The following is a 19,766-nucleotide window of genomic DNA, read 5'->3' as shown; positions in this document are numbered from 1 at the left end:
CATGATTTTATGCATTGCTCTTTTGCCACGTGATTGGTTGATTAGATAATCGCATGAACAAGTAGGTGTACAGGTGTTCCTAATAAAGTACTCAGTGAGTGTATATGAAGCTTTAGACATCTGAGTTAAATATAAGAATTATAAGGAGATGTTGAAATCAACTGTCCTTCTCTTCAAGGATTTGAAGCCCCAGGCCTATCGGAATGCCTATGATATTCCCAGGCGGAACCTTCTGGATCAAGTGACCCGAATGCGATCCAACCTTTTAAGGACGACACAGAAGCTGATCAGAGGCCAGGATGATGGTAATTGTACCTAAGACACAGATTTTATGAACCTTCATAACTACTAAAACAGTCAAACCGTTGCAGATAGCATATAGGAATGTTTTTCTTTGGTAAACATTACAAGAAACAGAAACAAACAAGTCCTATTCGCTATGGTGAGAAAGGTTGGGAGAATAGATGCTAGAATTACTCATTCTTTTCAAGAATGTTGTATTGAAATTTAAAATGATCTCCTAATTTGACAATAGGCTTCTGAGGTACAGAATGCAATAATAATTCAACTCTTCTTAAAAATTATTAAAAGAATCGCTTAGAGAACCGTTACAGGAACCACAAGTGGATTCGGAACTAGAATGATAAAATTCCTTATCATTCCCATCCCTATTGGTGAATGTTCACAAAGGCTACACTATACGCTTTTACCACAGTTTCTTGTTGGCATTCCATTAAAATTTTACATGGATGGACAGTTGGTATTAGTTTAATGTTGAAATGTGCTCCATGATTCCATAGACTTCTTGCACAGTATTCCAGTGGGGCATATGGGAAATTATCAGGAGTATCTGAAGATGATGCCATCACCTCTGCGTGAAATTGATCCGGACCAGCCCAAACGACTGCACACATTTGGCAACCCATTCAAACAGGACAAGAAGGTGCCTGCATGTCATACATATTGCAAATATCCATTAAAGGCAGTGTTTTTCACAAATAAATCACATTTGAAGTCACAGTATAACTTATTAGTTTAACTGTGGCAACACTTCAACAGATAGAAAGTGCCTCAAATTTGTTTCTTTGTCGTTTTGTTAAAAACAGGGGATGATGATAGATGAAGCAGATGAGTTTGTAACAGGCCCACAAAATAAGAAGCGAGGGAATATAGGGGATGCGAACTCGGGCACTGCCCTGAAGAGGCGGAGGAGCATGTCCCCTCTACTGCGCCGGCCCCAAACACCTCCAATAATAACCAATCATGTACTGGGCAAGGGCCCCACAGGCACCCAGGGTCAGCAAGGAATCATTAAGCCCATCCCACTCCACAAAGGTAAAGTTCTCTGAACCACACCTTACTGAATCTTGGGCTACGTTCGAAAACTGTATGAATATTTTTTTCCATGAAACACAAAATATATTGACTAGAATAACAGCCTCAGTCATTATTCACTTTCATTGTATAGAAAAACAATTAATACAAGTAAATAATCACAGAGACTAACATACTGCATAACATCTCCTTTTGTGTTTCATGGAAAAAAGTCAGTCTATGGGTTTGAAACAATATGAGGGTGAGTAAATGATTATAGAACTACAATTTTTGAATGAAGTATACTTTTAACCCTTAAATGCATGGTTGTTTCACCAAACATTATTACATACTCGGCTCTTTAGAGCCCTGGCATGTATATCTATCACAAATGGATCTACAAATGTCCAGATTGTGTCAAATTAAAAAAAGAATTAAAGACAATTGGAAAACAATAGAATACAATATATTAAGATATCAAAGACATAATGCAAAAAATCAAGAACAGGATTCATTATTCCACACTGAAATTTCATGAGATGCAACTGGCTTTCAAAAACACATATTGAGCTACACATAACACATAATTTACACATAAACTACACATGTGTTTTCTCAGGCACATTTTGAGTCTAAATAGATGCTCAACTTACATAAGTTCAGTATTACATAATTTCAGTAGTACAACCAAACGACAATAGCCAAATCAAACTGTTCATGTGTTATACTTGCTATAGTTTACTTCCACGTTGATTCTTCCTCAAATAGCAATGTCATATGTATATCAAGTCAATCACTGACACATCAGCACCACCTCGTGTAAGAAATTATAAGTATAATATGTATGTGTGCACGCCTATGGGATACTGATAATTCACCATCAACTTGATATAGTAGTCATTTGTATGAATATAGTACTAATTTCTCTTGTAATAAACAAAGAAATAGATATCCTGTGATATTAAACGTATATAGATATGAAATAATCACATAAAAATGATTTATGGAAGCACAAATACAAAACAAACGACACTATTACATATCTAGGGTCTTTAATGACTCTATACATTTTTGGTAATTAAGCAGTTATAAAAGTTTTTATTTTGCCTTTTGTGTGTGTGCACGTGTGTTACACTATTCAGAAGAGAAAGGTTGAGAAATAGTAAAGAGGTGTGGGAATTTATGAGGTACAGGGGGTGGAATGAGGTCCTGGGTCTCTAAAGACCTGAGGTATGCGTTAAAGGGTTTAAATGCTTTTCTGAACTTAGCCTTGTACCCTACATTATTGCCTTTATCAGCCCAAGAGGTCATGTTGTTGTTTAGTGAATGCATTCAAAAAGTGACCATGAATTTAAGCAGAAGTATCTCATCATATGTTATCCCCTACAGGAACAGAGGGGAATAGTGTTGTGGCCACAGAAAGTAATGGAGAACAAGTGCCGGGTGGGGAGTCTGGAGATGAGTGGCCTGGAGGAGAAGATGGAGTAGAAGGAGGACCTGCACCTCAAGAGGAGAAGGAAGAGGATGGGGCACCAGACAGTGAGGAAGAGAGAATGGGACTGGAGAACTGTCTGGATGAAAGACCCTCTGATCAAACACAAAACTGTGAGGACTTGAGTCCTCTAGACCAAGAAGAGGCGCTGGAGGGCAATGATGCCGATGCTCCAGCACAGGGCACAATTGTTATGATTCCCCTGGAAGGGAGTAATGCAGAGCTGCGCACTCGAGTCATTAAAGAGGTTCGCAAACCTGGTCGCAGTGAGTATCTCATTATAATTACAGTACAGATGAATTAAAATACCAAATGAATACTTCAAGCCTATTCATTTCTGTATTCTGTAGGTTCAAACAAGTACACATGAACTATGAAAAGGGCATACATTATGGGAAGTAATAAAGCTAAAATCTTTTCCATATTCTTTGTGTAGATTATCAGGCAATATTCAGATTACTGGAGGAAGTGAAAGGACCAATGTCAGTGCAGAGGTACTTTATTCATCATGCCATCAAAGAGGCAGCCAGGTAAGAGCTCTTGTTACACACTCTGCATCCTTTTCTTGTTCCTCTTATAGAGGACATCAGCATGTTATTATTGAACACACAATCACGCACCTGACATTTGTGTAATTGTGGTGAGTTGACACCATAAATATAGGCTTATCTCCCATCAAAAGCACTTATATGGTGATATGCGCACTGGCCCATTATCTAGTAGAACTGTGTGAAGCTATAAAGTAAGGCATTTACTATTCACCTGACTTAAATTCGCTGAGACCAAGGCCCACATGGAGTTTGCGCCCACAGACCTCTAAAGAGCAAATTTCTGCTGAAATTGAAGGTCAAAAATGTCCAGTACTCTCAGCTCCATTAAACACTTTGTTCTAAAATTACATCCATTCCATAAAATTACGCAGATTTCACCCCAAGATTTGTGTAAAAAAGGTCTATTATATATATATATATATTATATTATAAACGTATATATAAACACTACTTTTTTTTAATCAGTATTTTGTCTTGATTTCCAGTAAAATATCAAAACACTCTTTAAAAAAGATACATTTACATAAGCAAAACAATTGTTTTCAGCGAATATGTCTTGAATTAAGTTTAACCTCATTGGCAAATAGTTTTTCTAATTTTAACCATAAATCTCTCTAAATGTTTTATATGCATAAAATAAGAAAAATAAACTTAAGGGATAGTTCACCAAAAAATTTAAATTCTCTCATCATTTAGTCACACTCATGCCATCCCAGATGTGTATGACTCTCTTTCTTCTGCAGTACACAAACAAATATTTTTAGAAGAATATCTCAGCTCTGTTGGTCCATATAATGCAAGTGAATGGTGATCAGACGTTTTGACATCCAAAAATCACACAAAGCCAACTTTAAAGTAATCCATATGACTCCTGTAGTTTAATATGTCTTCTGAAGCGATGCAATCACTTTGGGTGAGAAGCTGATCAATATTTTAATCCTTTTTTACTATAAATTTCAATTTTCATTTTCAGAATGTAAAAGTGGGGATTTATAGGAAAAAAGGACTTAAATATTGATCTGTTTCTCACCCACACCTATCATATCGCTTCTGAAGATATGGATTTAACCACTGGAGTCATATGGATTACTTTTATGCAGCCTTTATGTGATTTTTGGAGCTTGAAAGGTCTGGTCACCATTCACTTGTATTGTATGGACCTACAGAGCTGAAATATTCTTTTAAAAATCTTTGTGTTTTGCAGAAGAAAGAAAGTCATACACATCTGGGATGGCATGAGGGTGAGTAAATGATGAGAACATTTTGCAATTATTTTGAAATGTATGCAATTATTATGCAATTTTTCTTATCAAGTAAATTAATCTTGTTATAAGGATGAATTTTTACAGGAAAATAGTAATTGTGTAATAATTTTTTTACAGTGTACAGTCTATTTATTTGTCCTCATCCATGCCATTAGAAGAAATAGAGACTCATTAAACATCGAACAGCTTAATCAAAGACCATTTATTTTATTTTTCAGGTTTAAGAAGCGTGTGCTGATCCAGCAACTTGAAACTGTTCTTGAGGAGATAGAAGATAGACAGGTGCTGCCTGCACAGCTCAACAACATCCACCACAGCAGATAGTGAAACACCATAGCTCACCGCTGAGAGGCAAACAAGAACACGGAGAAGCGGCAGAGTGCACCGGCTGAGCACATGTTTTGAGACCGACCCTTCAGTCTCAGTACTGTGCTTTAGGATAAGATGTAGTGAGGGTAAGTTTGGGAGGATGGAGGAAATGTGGAGGCCTGACTGGCCACGCTCTGCTCCAGACCCTCCCAGTTAGGGTCAGGATTACCTGAATTGTGTCAAAACTCTGAAAGAGTGCTCACAATGGAGAGAGGTGTTCCAGGTTCAACAGGGATTTACTGTCAGTTTGCAGGTGATGGCCTGAAAGTGACCATCATTTAACCATGAATAAGCACACTCCAGAAACGCCAAGCTTCATCCACTGTGTAATGTTACAGGGTCATCCAAGGCAGAGGTCAATACCTGTCATGTGAAGCGATTACTGTATGTCTATAGAGTACCTATGTCCACAGTTTTTTGCATTAATGGATAGTTCAAAACAGAAGATAGTATTGAAGACCTATGTTGGATTTGTGTTTGCATTAAATGCTACCAACCCATGGGGTTAACAACATAGTTGGACCTTCAAATCAGTCTGGATTGGGAACTATACAGTTGTAGACCTCTTAAGAGCAATAACCCTTCCCTCATCAGTACATGCCAGGCTCAATTTTACTTCCAAATTGTGGAAAACACTTACATGCAGTTCAGACAGTTGTTTTTACAGTGAATACAGACTGTATTCAGGCAGATCCTCAAGAGGACAAAGGACCTTGACGACTCAGTATGAAATCTCGGTAGCTGACCTGTACCTGTATTTGTGGTGATATGTAATGTCACATAGATTAGTATCATTCAACTACATTTTTCAAGATGCAATGTCCTCTAAGCAATAGTGTCAACTGAAAATTGTCTCATCCACCCTGTCCAAACAGACAAACGCACTTGGATCATCACACAAATGGGAAAATGGCAGCCATTGTTTGAAGACCTTGACCAACAGGTCGACAGTTTTGATTCTGTCCAATATGTGGTCATGTGATGTGTTTCACCGTCCTCTGCTCAAGTGAGGAGCAGTTGCAAGACTCGTTTGTTTCATTTCACTGACAAATGTTACATTAGTGACCCGTTTTTGTTCATTTTTAAAAACAGATGTATACTACTTTTTAATGTTCATAAATAATATAGATTATTTTTGGATGGTATTCCTACAAGAACATAAGAATATTTTAAGAATTGTATAAAACATTTTTTAAACTGATATTATAGAGACAAAATGTTATGATTTTGTATGAAAACAATGAAAAATGAAATAAACATTACAAAGAAAAATCTGTGCATTATTGTATTTACAGTATATTGCATTGATAATTTATGCATACACTATGAACTAACAATGAACAAATGTATTTTTATTAACTAGCATTAACTAAGATTAATAAATGCTGTTAAAATATATAGTTAATTGTTGGTTCATGATAGCTAATGCATTAATGTTAACAAATGGAATCTTATTGTAAAGTGTAACCATATTATTCTCAAAAGAGGTTGACCCATGACTTTAATTTTGTTCATTTTTGCACAGCACACTGACATTAGATTTTAATCTGAATAATGATTTAGTTGAAGTTCAAATGGTCTGCTTTAACTTGCAAACCTTTAATGGGTTTAAAATTTGAACATTTCTTTTACTTATTCTATCTATCATTATTCTTTTTCTCTCAGCTTTCACTGAGGGTTGCCACACACTTAATTTTGTTGTATTCATGCAAAGATAATAAAGTGTCTTATGTCTTATTGGCAGCTATTATAATTAGTTTTAAAATGTATGACTATGAAGCATGTAACTAATGGAAATTAAAACTCATTGGGTGTATTCCCTTTAATCCCTTATGAGGCTCTACCAAGCTTTTATGCCTGCTGTTCTATATCCTCGTGCGACCCTGCATACACATGCGTGGAGCCGTGGACATTGTATTTTGGCTTCTCTATATGCAACGCATAATTTCAATTCATTTAAACCCACTGATCTCAGTTCAGAAGACTCTGGGCTATCAGTAAAGTGTTAAACCAAACAACATGGCGCCGACCACAGCAGAATTTGTCATTGGAAGAAACGCCAACAAAGCTCCATCTGGTAAGAACCTTAATGAAGTTTTTACAATGAATCCTATTTGAGTTGAAAGATTAGAGTCTCCAATTTCATCCGAAATGCCATTTTTTAAATTTGAGCAATTTATTGCAAAACGCCATGCTGTTAAACAAAATGTACACTTTGTGTACTTCAGCAAATGTTTTCCTTTACTGTGCATTTTCACATTGAAAATCAATGGGTTCATCCATGCTATATATATGTATATGGAGTTAGGGTGAAAAATAAGGAGCATTTCGGACTGTTCTGAAACCAGTGCAGACAGACAGCACACTGAAGGTTAAGTCATAGGGAGCAAGAGAGCATCCTCTAGGTTTCTATTCAGATAAGTGCATTCACTCCTAAAATGTGACCAAAATCCCAGTTTCAGGCTGCAGGTGATGTTTGGCAGACAAGGGACAATGGTAATCAGTACATAGATTCAGAATTTATAATGTAGATTTTTATTTTTTAACATGGTTGGCAGTGATTGGATGATGCTGGCCATTACTTTGAATCAGAATTATGCTAATTTCAACTGTAATGTCTCAAAAACATAAAATAACCAACACTCATGGAAACATATTAAACAATTTGATAACAAAATTTGACTTTCTACAGCTTGATTATTTAAAATTCACAACTTTGTCCCTCTGTCCACATATGTTGGCATCAGTTTTTAGGAAAACTATTTGCTCTAAAATGTTTTTTTTGCATGTTTATTAGGTGCTACTAGTTACAAATCAAAAAGGGAAATGGAAAATGGACACAGCAGTCACACTTGGGTCTCAGGAGGATATGGAATCCCAATTTAATTATGTTTTGGCATAAATTACATACTAATTTAAATTTAGTATATTTTTAGACACTTTTAGAAATATTAATCATCCTTATGTAACTATTGTTTATCTTTTTTTTTTTTTTTTTCCAGTTCAGGCCAATATTGCTCTCATGAATTTATAAAACAGCATTCACCATTTAAGTAGCTGTAGCCAAGTCTCATAATGGTGTAGTTTCCATCTTGTGGTGTACAGTACAATGTTATGTTTGTGGTGGTGAAGTGTTTCACATATGGTTGTCTAATTACTGAATTTTCCTCATCTGTTAGATTGCTGTTTATTTTTTCCTCTTCACAATGTATAGTAGATTGTCTATCATGGGACTGTCTTGAACCAAGTTTTTTGGTAGTTCACAAGCTAACTTTATTTCCTGTGTTTACTTCCCCTAAATGACAACAGATGGCAAAATTAGGAACATATCATATAATAGCAAAGTAATGATCTCTCATTTTTAAGCCTTATTTAAAATCAGCCTAACAATGATCCCTCGACAGTGACTTCCTAATGCTGTGAAATTACACTCCGAAACAAACAGCACAGGCTGTGCAATGAATCAAGACCAACATGCACATAAAATGCAAAATTATAGGCAAATCCAAAGAACAGCTGTTCAAATGGTAGACCTATACAAACATATCTCCAATTATAGATTTAAAACAAATTGAGCTTACACAATAGCTAAGATCTTCAACAAAAGTGTTTAACTCATGATGATGTCAACAAACTACTACTTATACAGCAGGGACCCTAAAGTCGTATTGACAACATATAGGCATTTTTCATAAAGGAAGTATAATAGGCTATTATTATCAGCAGGAGACTAAACATTGTACAGACACAGGGGTTGCCATTGCTGGTATACTTAGCAGGTCTCCTCCGGCCCAAATAAAAAAAGAAAAAGGGGTTTAGCGAAGGATTAGTATAATAACGAGCTTAAACTAGACAATTTCAACTGCCCATTCTCTACATTAACCAAGTTAAAGTACCACACCCAAATAATGTTCCAATAAGAACATAAAATTGTTCATAGCATGGCATAAAACCTTCTAACCATTTAGCAGGTCCTGTAAACAGTCAAATTAACACACTTCATCTCACATCGTCATGATATTCTCAGATGGGAAGAACATGTCTGTTTCAAACACACTACTGCATCCTGATTTTAGAATAAATGGGCAAAAAAAAGAGTGGATATCTTCCAAGTTAAAAGTTCTTCACTACAATTTCAGAATCTATTAAGGAGTTGCATCTCAACATGAAATAAAACAGAATGCATTGCCTCCTCAAAGAACAAATGTTCCATTCAATCCCACCGAGTGTTTACAGTATTAGAATTTCTATTAACCTAACTCATCTATCTGGCCCTCGTTCAGATGATTTAATAATTTTAATTAGTTCCAAGATTATTTGCAAAACACGCTCAATTGTGTAGTACAGTAGTCAGGTACTGGTTCCGAACACAATTACAATGTATGGTCCATAATATCAACCTCATTTTGGAAGAGTACCGGGAAGAACCTGTTGCAGTTAGGGTCAGCTGCGCGGCCAAAACGTGGCAAAAACCATCATTGTACATGGTAGGATTTGTGCCTTTTGTGCAACAGAAGGATGAAACCCCCTTTCTGTGAGCCCGCTGGAGGGCTACAGGTGTAACCTACAGACTTAAGACTCCCAAGCGATAACAAGTATTTACAAACATATCAGCTGGAAAAGGTGTTGGCACAGTTCATTGACAAAATTGTAACCACAAGAGATGCATGTTTGTACAGCATATTCAGATATACATAAAGACAGGAAAATATGCTTATTTTCCTTTTCCAACAGAGGAGCTAACAAACAATCTAAAAAAAACAAACAAAAAAAAATAAAAATGGCAAGGCAGCCCACTGAAGGCCAGTCTCAGTGAAAATTTTCCAGCTTGCGTAACCGCAGGGGATTGGAGGGCAAAGCCTGGGCGCTTGGAGTGTCTTCTGGCTCAGGAGGGTGGAAGAGTACTCTGCCTCGATGATTGAACAAGTAGAAAGATGGGTGATTTCTCAATGTGTCAAATGTCCTGGTTAAAAAAAATTAAATAAGTAAAGAGACTTGCTGAATTCTAACAATCAAACTCCATGAGGGACAAAAATCCAAACAGCATCAGTAGCAATATATGGCTTGTGTTAGTTTATCATCTTAGGGAATTACATCTGCATATACTTACTTGTTTTTGAGCTCTGAGGAAGCATCCATATCTTTGAACTCGCCTGAGATGTGCACTATCCCATAACACGTGACCACAAATGACAACAATGTCTGTAACACTATCTGAAATGCAAGACAAGAAATTATGTATAAAGACAACAAACATAAGTACACCTTATTATTGTTGATTAAATTTGACCAGTCAACTGTATTTTAATGCAACTTACATCTATAGGTAACGTTTCATTCTCTTTTTCAGTCAGTCTCATGTATGATCGGTCTGAAAGAGAAAGAAAACATGGTCAATCTTCACATTAAATACTTTGATGGTTTAATGCATCTCTTATGTCCCAATATTCTCTTTAAACAAACTTGAAGGGATAGTTCACCCAGAAATGAAAATTCTCTCATCATTTACTCAACTTCATGCCATCCTAGATGTGTATGACTGTTTTTCTTCTACATAACACAAACAATTTTTATAATCTCAGCTCTGTTGGTCCTCCCAACGGAAGTGAATGGTGGCCAGAAATTTGCAGGTCAAAAAAAGCATATAAAAGGCAGCATAAAAGTAATCCACACAACTCCAGTGGTTAAATCAATGTCTTCAAAAGCAATATAATAGGAGTGGGTGAGAAACAGATCAATAGTGAGGTACTTTTTTTTTTTTACTATAAATTCTACTCCCTGCCCAGTAGGTGGTGATATGCAAGAAAAATATGAATCGCCAAAAATAAAAGAATGTGAAAGTGGAGATTTAGGTTGTGTCCGAAATTGCTCACTTGTTCACTAGATCATATAAATTGGATGTCTGTGAGTGCCCTATATCAGGTAAGGAGTGAGTGAATTTGGATGATGATACATACACGGAGCATCGGAGAGTGTGCTGGGGAAGATGCAAAAACATCATCACATATGAACTATTATCTTACATGTTGGATAATAATAATCACAACAACAATTATAATGTTTTATTCTTTTAAAAAGGTATAAACAATAAACAGTCATTCTGTTTGTTACGTTTAACCCATTAATATATACTATATAAAATACATTATAAATCCAAATGCACTGTGGGTAAGGATGAGTGAACAAATGTAGGGAATGAATTCAGACACTACTTCAAAATGTCCGACACCTAAAATGGTACACTATATAGTGGACCTACATTAAACAAGGACTTAAATATTGATTTGTTTCTCACTCACAGCTATCATATCACTTCTGAAGACATGGATTTAACCACTGGTCATATGGATTATTGTATGCTGCCTTTACATGATTTTTGGAGCTTCAAAGTTCTGGCCACTATTCATTTGAATTGTTTGACCTACAGAGCTGAAATATTCTTAAAAAAATCTTTGCGTTTCAGCAGAAGAAAGAAAGTCACATTTCAGATAGAATGAGGGTGATTAGATTAGAGGTTTAATTTTTGGGTGAATTATCCCTGTAACATGCTTGTGTAGCAGCACCACCACAGCACTTTATCAGAAATAACAAATAGCACACAACAAGGCTGTTTTTTTTGTTTTTTTTAAAGGTACCGCTGCACTGAAAATCTGAGGTAGTAAATAGATAATTAGATAGGTATTTGAATAGACTATCAACATGCTTTTGTAAAATTATTTTCACAGCATTTTGAAGGAAATGTTTCTATAAAAGGCACCTATGACCATGTTTAAGCTAAGGAAGTCTGCACTTTATAGAAGACCCATCCATCCCATATTCTATGTGAAAGTCAGTGTAAAGATGACATTAGACAAATTTTTGCTATTTAGATATGATTTTCTTTATCACTTTTATTATGAATCATCTAACATGTTAAACATCACAATACTCACATAAAATAACTAACTCTGACTTTTCCCACGCTGTTTTTAAAAGCTTTATTAAATATGATGCCATGCTGTGACATAGAAAAGTTCATAAATGTAGATAATATTAATCTGCAGTTATGAACAAGAGCATCATAGAAATATTGGCTAGCGCCAACAACAGAGCAATGCAATTTAATTACAGTATACGCCTAGCGCCATATAACAAATGTATATGCTTTAAAGTAAAAAAATATATATATACACATGTTCTTGACAATCTGGGAGCATAGTGGGAGAGAGAAAATAATAGACTTACAAAATTAAACATTACATCACGCTTCATCATCGAGATTTGAACCTAAGTACAGGTACAGTGTATGCCAGTGCTTATTTGCATGGCTAATTTATTTCAGATAATCCAAAACAATCAGAGAACATTGTGCCATGGAGGGACTCATACACTAAAAAAAATTAAAAAACCACCATATTCTGATGTGTTATATTTGAAACATGATCCTTGGAAACACAGCCATCCACAGGTACAGTATATGCCGACTGTGCATACCTGCAGAGCCCATAATTATATTACTTAAAATATTCTCAAATATCCAAGAATGTAGTGGCAATGACAGAAAGAGATGTGGAAGGCCCAGAACTAAACAAGAGGATAAGTACATTGGAGTCTCTAGTTTGAGAAATAGATGCCTCATATGTCCACAGCTGACAGCTTCATTGAATTCTACCCACTCAACACCAGATTCATGTACAACAGTAAAGAGAAGACTCGGGCGCAGCCCTTATGGGAAGAATGGCAAAGTAAAAGCCACTTTTGAAACAGAAAAACAAAAAGAAAGTTTAGCGTGGGCAAAGAAACACAGGCATTGGACAACAGACAATTGGAAAAATTGTGGGATCAGCTAGACTGTAAGGTGTGTGATAAATGCCAGACAAGACAGCCACATCTATCGCAAGTGCTATAGGAAGCGTGGGGTGAAAATTAGTATCTGGACAAACTGACAGCTAGAATACTAAGTATATGCAAAGCTGTCAATGCTGCATTTGGGAGTATTTTTTTATGTGAAATCTTTGAAGTAGTTGAAATTCTGAAAATTTCTCTCAAATTTTAATAGTACATTTTCCCATTATATTCCCTGACTACACATTGTGATCAGTTGAATGCCACGTGGGTTAATAAAAGTACCAATTTCTTTCCATAAGAGCAAAATCTGTACATTATTCCAAACCTTTGGCCACCAGTGTGTATGTATGTGTATACACACACACACACATATAAATAAATATATACACACACCGATCAGTCACAACATTAAAACCACTTGACCAGTAAAGTGTAGGTCTCCCTCATGCCGACAAAACAGCGCCAACCCACATCTCAGAATAACATTGAGATTATATTCTTCTCACCACAATTGTACAGAGCGGTTATCCAAGTTATCGTAGGCTTTGTCAGTTCAAACTAGTCTGGACATTCTCTGTTGACCCCGCTTGTCAACAAGACATTTCCATACACAGAACTGCTGCTCACTGGATGTTTTTTGTTTTTGGCCCCATTCGGAGTAAAATACCAGGAGATCAGCGGTTACAGAAATACTCAAACCAGCCCGTCTGGGACAAAAGAATCATTCATGCGATTATCTAATCAACCAATTGTGTGGCAGCAGTGCAGTGCATAAAATCATGCAGATATGGGTCAGGAGCTTCAGTTAATGTTCACATCAACCATCAGCATGAGGACAAAATGTGATCTCAGAGATTTGGACCGTGGCATGATTGTTGGTGCCAGACGGGTTGGTTCGAGTATTTCTGTAATTTCCTGGGATTTACACATATAACAGTCTCTAGAATTTACTCTGAATGGTGCCAAAAACAAAAAACATCCAGAGAGTGCCAGTTCTGTGAATGGAAATGCCTTGTTAATGAGAGGTCAACAGAGAATGGCCAGTTATCACTTATAAACGGACAAGATATTATTATATTTGGATGCTATTGTCCCCCCTCAGTGGCATGTGAGGCATGCACCTTACTTGCTGATTATCTCCTTAAGTGGATTAAGTTTGAACTGGGATTGGAACTCTGCTATATCTGACCCATTTAAAAACATTTGTGAAAGTCTCTGCTTAACGCAAGTGATAAACTCTTCTACAAGACTGAATAATTTTTTTTTTTTTTTTTAAACCATGGCTAAATGTACACAACTGGACATTTTATTAACAAATGCACATCATCGTTTTCGGCTATTGGAGTTTTCTGTAATTTTATAAGTGATCATTTTGTGGTGGCCTGTGTGAGAAACTGTAAAAAGCCAAAAGCATCCCCTTGATTCAAATATAAGAGATATTTGAAACATTTTAATGAACAAGCATTTATGCATGATGTTTATAATAGTGATTTGGGTATTGTTTCAAATATGCTTGATGTGGATACGGCATGGGATTATTTTAGACAGCGTTTCTAATGTTGTGTGATAAGCATGCGCCATTTAGACGTTTCCGGAAAAGTGAAAAAGATAACCCCTGGTTTAATGATGAAATTGCTGAAAATATAATTGACAGGGATGCAGCCTGGGCTAAAGCAAAAAGCACAAATAAATTAGTGGACTGGACAATATATAGAACCTTATGAAACAAATGTACTAAATTAATAAAAACATTTAAAATGTGGTTATTATCTTACTATGATAAATGATAATTTAAATGATCCCACTAAATTCTGGAAATTAATCAACTCTTCTTCAGGAGCAATTAAATAATAAATGTATCTGGATTCACAAAACAATTACAATACAGTAACTAGGGACAAAACCATTTCTGCTGATTTATTTAATAAATATTTTATCTCTGTAGGAACATACATAACTCCGAGTGAACTCTAATTCAGAGAGAAATTCAGTTTTTAAATTTAACAATGGTGACTTATTTGAGTTTACTGCTATATCGTCTTCTGACGTACAAAAAGCGATATCTACCCTAGACTACAGTAAATTAAAATTGAGCAATATTTTCTTAAATTAGCTGCAAACATCATCTCTGAGTCTATTGCTTCAATTTTTAATTTATTGTTGATATCTAACACAATACTGAGTATCTGGAAATCAGCGACGGTTCTCCCTATATTAAAAAGTGGTGATCCTACTGACATGAATAATTACCATCCTATTTCTAGATTATCAGTAATGGCTAAAATATTTGAGGGTATAGTGTATGACCAACTAAAAACATTTTTTATTAAGAAATAATTTCTCTGAATGTCAATCAGGCTTTAGGTCTGGCCATAGCACTATTACGGCAGCAATGATGGTCACTAATGATATTTTGACCTCGCTGGATAGAAAACAGCATTGTGCTGCGGTATTTGTAGATTTATCCAAGTTCCTCAGTGATCAATTTAAGCTCCTATTTTATTTTACATTTTTATAAATGATGTAGCACATAAGGTAAATTCAGTTAAGATTCATCTGTATGTGGATGACACAATTATATATGCAATGGCATCCTCTATGAGTCATGCATTAGCATTATTACAAGAGGCATTTTAATCTTTACAACTTATTAAATTAAAATTAACCTTAAACTCAAGGAAAACAAAATATATGCTTTTTAATCATTCTTGCTTGAACCTGGATGATCACAATCTCCAAACAATAGATGGTAAAGATATTGATAGAGTTATGTCTTATAAATATTTAGATATATGGATAGATGAAAAATTAACCTATAACATGCATATAGATAAAATATTAATGAAAATCAGACCCAAATTCGATTTCTTTTTCATTAGAAAAGTAAATCATAATCCCTATTCTAGACTATGATGATTTTATATATATATATATATATGCACGCAAGATAGTCTTTATTACGTAAATTATATTCTGTTTATCATGCCTTGATTTATTTTATAACAGATGCCAATTATTGTACCTATCATTGTACATTATATGCTTCATTGGGATGGTCATCACTCTACCATAGAGGGAAAACACATAAACTCATCTTTGTTTTAAAGGCAATATTAAGTAAATTGCCAAAGTATATTTGTAATTTGTTAACTTACAATCACCACAGCCATAACACAAGATCAGCTGAAAGATAAGATTTATTAGTGCTGTGAGTACGTACAGAAATGGGAAACCTTGTTTGCTTATTTTGCCCCATGGATCTGGAATAAAATGCAGGATGTTCTTAGCTTAAAAAAAACATTTATATTTCAATTTTAAAGAAACATGTACTTGTTTGTTGTAGTTTCTCTTTTTTTATTTTGTTGTTGTTATGTGGAATGCGTTTTATTATTGTATTTTTATTGCATTTATTGTAACTATGTATGTAAGCCTCTATCTTGACCAGGACTCCCCAGAAGAAGAGATCATTTATCTCAATGGGACCTTCCTGGTTAAATAAAGGATAAACAAGACTGGTTGGAACTCAGATAACTGCTCTGAACAATTGTGGTGAGAAGAATATAATCTCAGAATGCTATTCTGAGATGTGGGTTGGCCCTGTTTTGGCGGTACGAGGGGGACCTACACAACATTGGGCAGGTGGTTTTAATGTTGTGGCTGATCTGTGTGTGTGTGCATGTGTATGTGTATGTATATATATATACATACATACATACATACATACACACTCACCTAAAGGATTATTAGAAACACCTGTTCAATTTCTCATTAATGCAATTATCTAATCAACCAATCACATGGCAGTTGCTTCAATGCATTTAGGGGTGTGGTCCTGGTCAAGACAATCTCCTGAACTCCAAACTGAATGTCAGAATGGGAAAGAAAGGTGATATAAGAAATTTTGAGCGTGGCATGGTTGTTGGTGCCAGACGGGCCGGTCTGAGTATTTCACAATCTGCTCAGTTACTGGGATTTTCACGCACAACCATTTCTAGGGTTTACAAAGAATGGTGTGAAAAGGGAAAAACATCCAGTATGCGGCAGTCCTGTGGGCGAAAATGCCTTGTTGACGCTAGAGGTCAGAGGAGAATGGGCTGACTGATTCAAGCTGATAGAAGAGAAACTTTGCCTGAAATAACCACTCGTTACAACCGAGGTATGCAGCAAAGCATTTGTGAAGCCACAACACGCACAACCTTGAGGCGGATGGGCTACAACAGCAGAAGACCCCACTGGGTACCACTCATCTCCACTACAAATAGGAAAAAGAGGCTACAATTTGCAAGAGCTCACCAAAATTGGACAGTTGAAGACTGGAAAAATGTTGCCTGGTCTGATGAGTCTCGATTTCTATTGAGTCATTCAGATGGTAGAGTCAGAATTTGGCGTAAACAGAATGAGAACATGGATCCATCATGCCTGGTTACCACTGTGCAGGCTGGTGGTGGTGGTGTAATGGTGTGGGGGATGTTTCTTGGCACACTTTGGGCCCCTTAGTGCCAATTGGGCATCGTTTAAATGCCACGGCCTACCTGAGCATTGTTTCTGACCATGTCCATCCCTTTATGTCCACCATGTACCCATCCTCTGATGGCTACTTCCAGCAGGATAATGCACCATGTCACAAAGCTCGAATCATTTCAAATTGGTTTCTTGAACATGACAATGAGTTCACTGTACTAAAATGGCCCCCACAGTCACCAGATCTCAACCCAATAGAGCATATTTGGGATGTGGTGGAACGGGAGCTTCATGCCCTGGATGTGCATCCCACAAATCTCAATCAACTGCAAGATACTATCAATATGGGCCAACATTTCTAAAGAATGCTTTCAGCACCTTGTTGAATCAATGCCACGTAGAATTAAGGCAGTTCTGAAGGCGAAAGGGGGTCAAACACAGTATTAGTATGGTGTTCCTAATAATCCTTTAGGTGAGTGTATATACTGCCGATTTTCAAATTGAAAGATTGTACAAAAAGTGTAACGTTAATATTATCTACTTTTATGAACTTTCCTAAGTCACAGCATGGTGTCATTTTTAATAAAGCCTTTAAAAACCAGAGTGGGAAAAGTCGTAGTTAGTATGTGAGTATTGTGATGTGTAACATGTTAGATGATTTATAATAAAAGTGATAAAGAAAATCAAATCTAAATAGCAATCTTTGTCATCTTTACAGACTTTCACATAGAATATGGGATGGATGGGTCTTATATAAGGCACAGACTACCTTAGCTTAAACATGGTCACAGGCGCCTTTTACAGCAATTTTAAATTCCCTTCAAAATGCTGTGAAAATAATTTAATAAATGTGGATAGTCTATTCAAATACCCATCTACTTTTCTATTTACTACCTCAGATATTCAGTGCAGCTGTACCTTTAAAAAATACAGCCAATGAAAATACGCGGGAGGTCTTATTTGCCACCCACCATTCTTTTAAGGTAGAATGGTTATTTCGGCGAACAATGAGCTGGATTCAGCATCGTTAGCACACATCACTTGCACATTAACAGTCCTACTTTTAACTCTTTAATTTAATTTCACAACCTCCTGTCGAGATACTGCACACGTTCCTGACTCACTGCATGCATTATAATGTAATAGCAGACAAAAGAAGTTGCATCATTTGGAAAGGAAACGAACACGATGGTCAATGCTACGTTTAATTTAACAAACATTTCGTCCCTTATTAAAGGTTAATCAGGACTCTGTATGCACTGTGCAGGGAATATTGAATAAGGCTAAATTATACACATACTGAAAATAAGTTTCCATGTAACAATCAAAAAGGCTTTACAAAAGCACCCCTATAAATCTCGCATACACGCATGGCACGATATTAAATCTACATTGTTCTTTCATCCGTGTCAGCTAGGCTAAAATAATCAGTGATTAATTGGTAGAAAACAACTTCATTCCCTATATATTCTGCTGATACAACGGCTGTGACTCAAAATATAATAAGCTAACTACCACTAAGCGCCCCGAAATGCAGTCTAGGTAGGTAGCTCACCCGGTTTTTGAGATACAGCCAATGTGTCTGCTGTAACTGTCATGCACATTGAGATCTGCAGAGAGGCCGTACATCTCGCATGTGTCGAATCCGCCACAGCTTCCTGAAAATCTACCCTTCTATTTATTACCCTCTATTTCTGGATGAACAATACTTACGTTGTGCCGCTGAAAACGCTGCGTGTGCCAAGGCAAAAAGCCCAACACCGACAATACCTTTCCAGAAGGACGGAGCCATTTTCACTCCAGAGCAAGTGATAGAGCTGCTGCCGAGGTGCATGAAGCTCTCCTCAATGAGCGCTGCGTCATCTAATCCTACTTCCGGTTTCCCACTGCTAATAAGCGAAGTATATAAACATATACTTTTAAAATGTAATACTTTAAATTAATTTAAATGGTGACATGCAAGTTAAAAAGGTGGAAAAAAGGAGAAAAAAAAGAATATTTTCATAGATTACTTTTTTCAGTCCATTCAGTGTAGGGCGGAACTTCCTACCCAACACAAATGTAAGAGTGGAAACGTAAAGCGTCTTAAAATTTCGCAGCCTTGTTTACAATCTGTCTTCTCTGTAGTTTTATTTCTGAACAAGTCACCATCATAAACATTCATTAATTGTGTAAGTGCTAATACATAATATTTCATACATACTTTTCTGTTTTTTTTCTTTCTTAATTTCTTTCATTTTTTGTTATTTCCAATAAAGTTTGTATAATTGTATATTTTTTTTAAACTACCCTGGCAATAAAAAAGAGGTGTACATAATAGATGTATTATAATAATAATAATTACCACTAATGCAATTTACTGTGAAAATGTAATAAAATATATATAAAATAGACCAGAATCCATATATAAAACCCTTCTTCATTAATTACCAGCAATGAAATTTACTGAAAATGTTTTCAAAATATTTAAAATAGAATATGGTCCAT

General features: G+C 36.0%; 2 protein-coding genes across 2 annotated transcripts in view; one reads left to right on the top strand and one right to left on the bottom strand.

The window, feature by feature from the left end:
- The window catches only part of ints6l (integrator complex subunit 6 like), a 31,587-nt gene extending 25,388 nt beyond the window's left edge, over positions 1–6,199 (top strand). Inside the window, exons 13-18 of the mRNA XM_052149801.1 lie at positions 179–305; positions 801–943; positions 1,107–1,335; positions 2,704–3,072; positions 3,243–3,336; positions 4,841–6,199. Coding sequence (XP_052005761.1) covers positions 179–305; positions 801–943; positions 1,107–1,335; positions 2,704–3,072; positions 3,243–3,336; positions 4,841–4,946 — 1,068 coding nt within the window. The 3' untranslated portion in view covers positions 4,947–6,199. The remainder of the gene's footprint in view (positions 1–178; positions 306–800; positions 944–1,106; positions 1,336–2,703; positions 3,073–3,242; positions 3,337–4,840) is intronic.
- A 1,325-nt stretch (positions 6,200–7,524) lies between these two features.
- LOC127659764 (ER membrane protein complex subunit 5-like) lies at positions 7,525–19,119 on the bottom strand. The gene is made up of 4 exons (XM_052149717.1): positions 18,993–19,119; positions 10,310–10,362; positions 10,102–10,205; positions 7,525–9,954 (listed from the first exon to the last, which is right to left on the bottom strand). Exons 1-4 carry the CDS (start codon positions 19,111–19,113, stop codon positions 9,801–9,803), a joined length of 432 nt encoding a protein of 143 aa, XP_052005677.1. The 5' UTR covers positions 19,114–19,119; the 3' UTR covers positions 7,525–9,800.
- Positions 19,120–19,766: the final 647 nt, after the last annotated feature.

Source organism: Xyrauchen texanus, chromosome 19 (genome assembly GCF_025860055.1).
Source record: "Xyrauchen texanus isolate HMW12.3.18 chromosome 19, RBS_HiC_50CHRs, whole genome shotgun sequence".
NCBI classification, from domain to species: Eukaryota; Metazoa; Chordata; class Actinopteri; order Cypriniformes; family Catostomidae; genus Xyrauchen; species Xyrauchen texanus.
The sequence above is the reverse complement of the archived record's forward strand: the minus strand, read 5'-3'. Positions and strand labels throughout refer to the sequence as shown.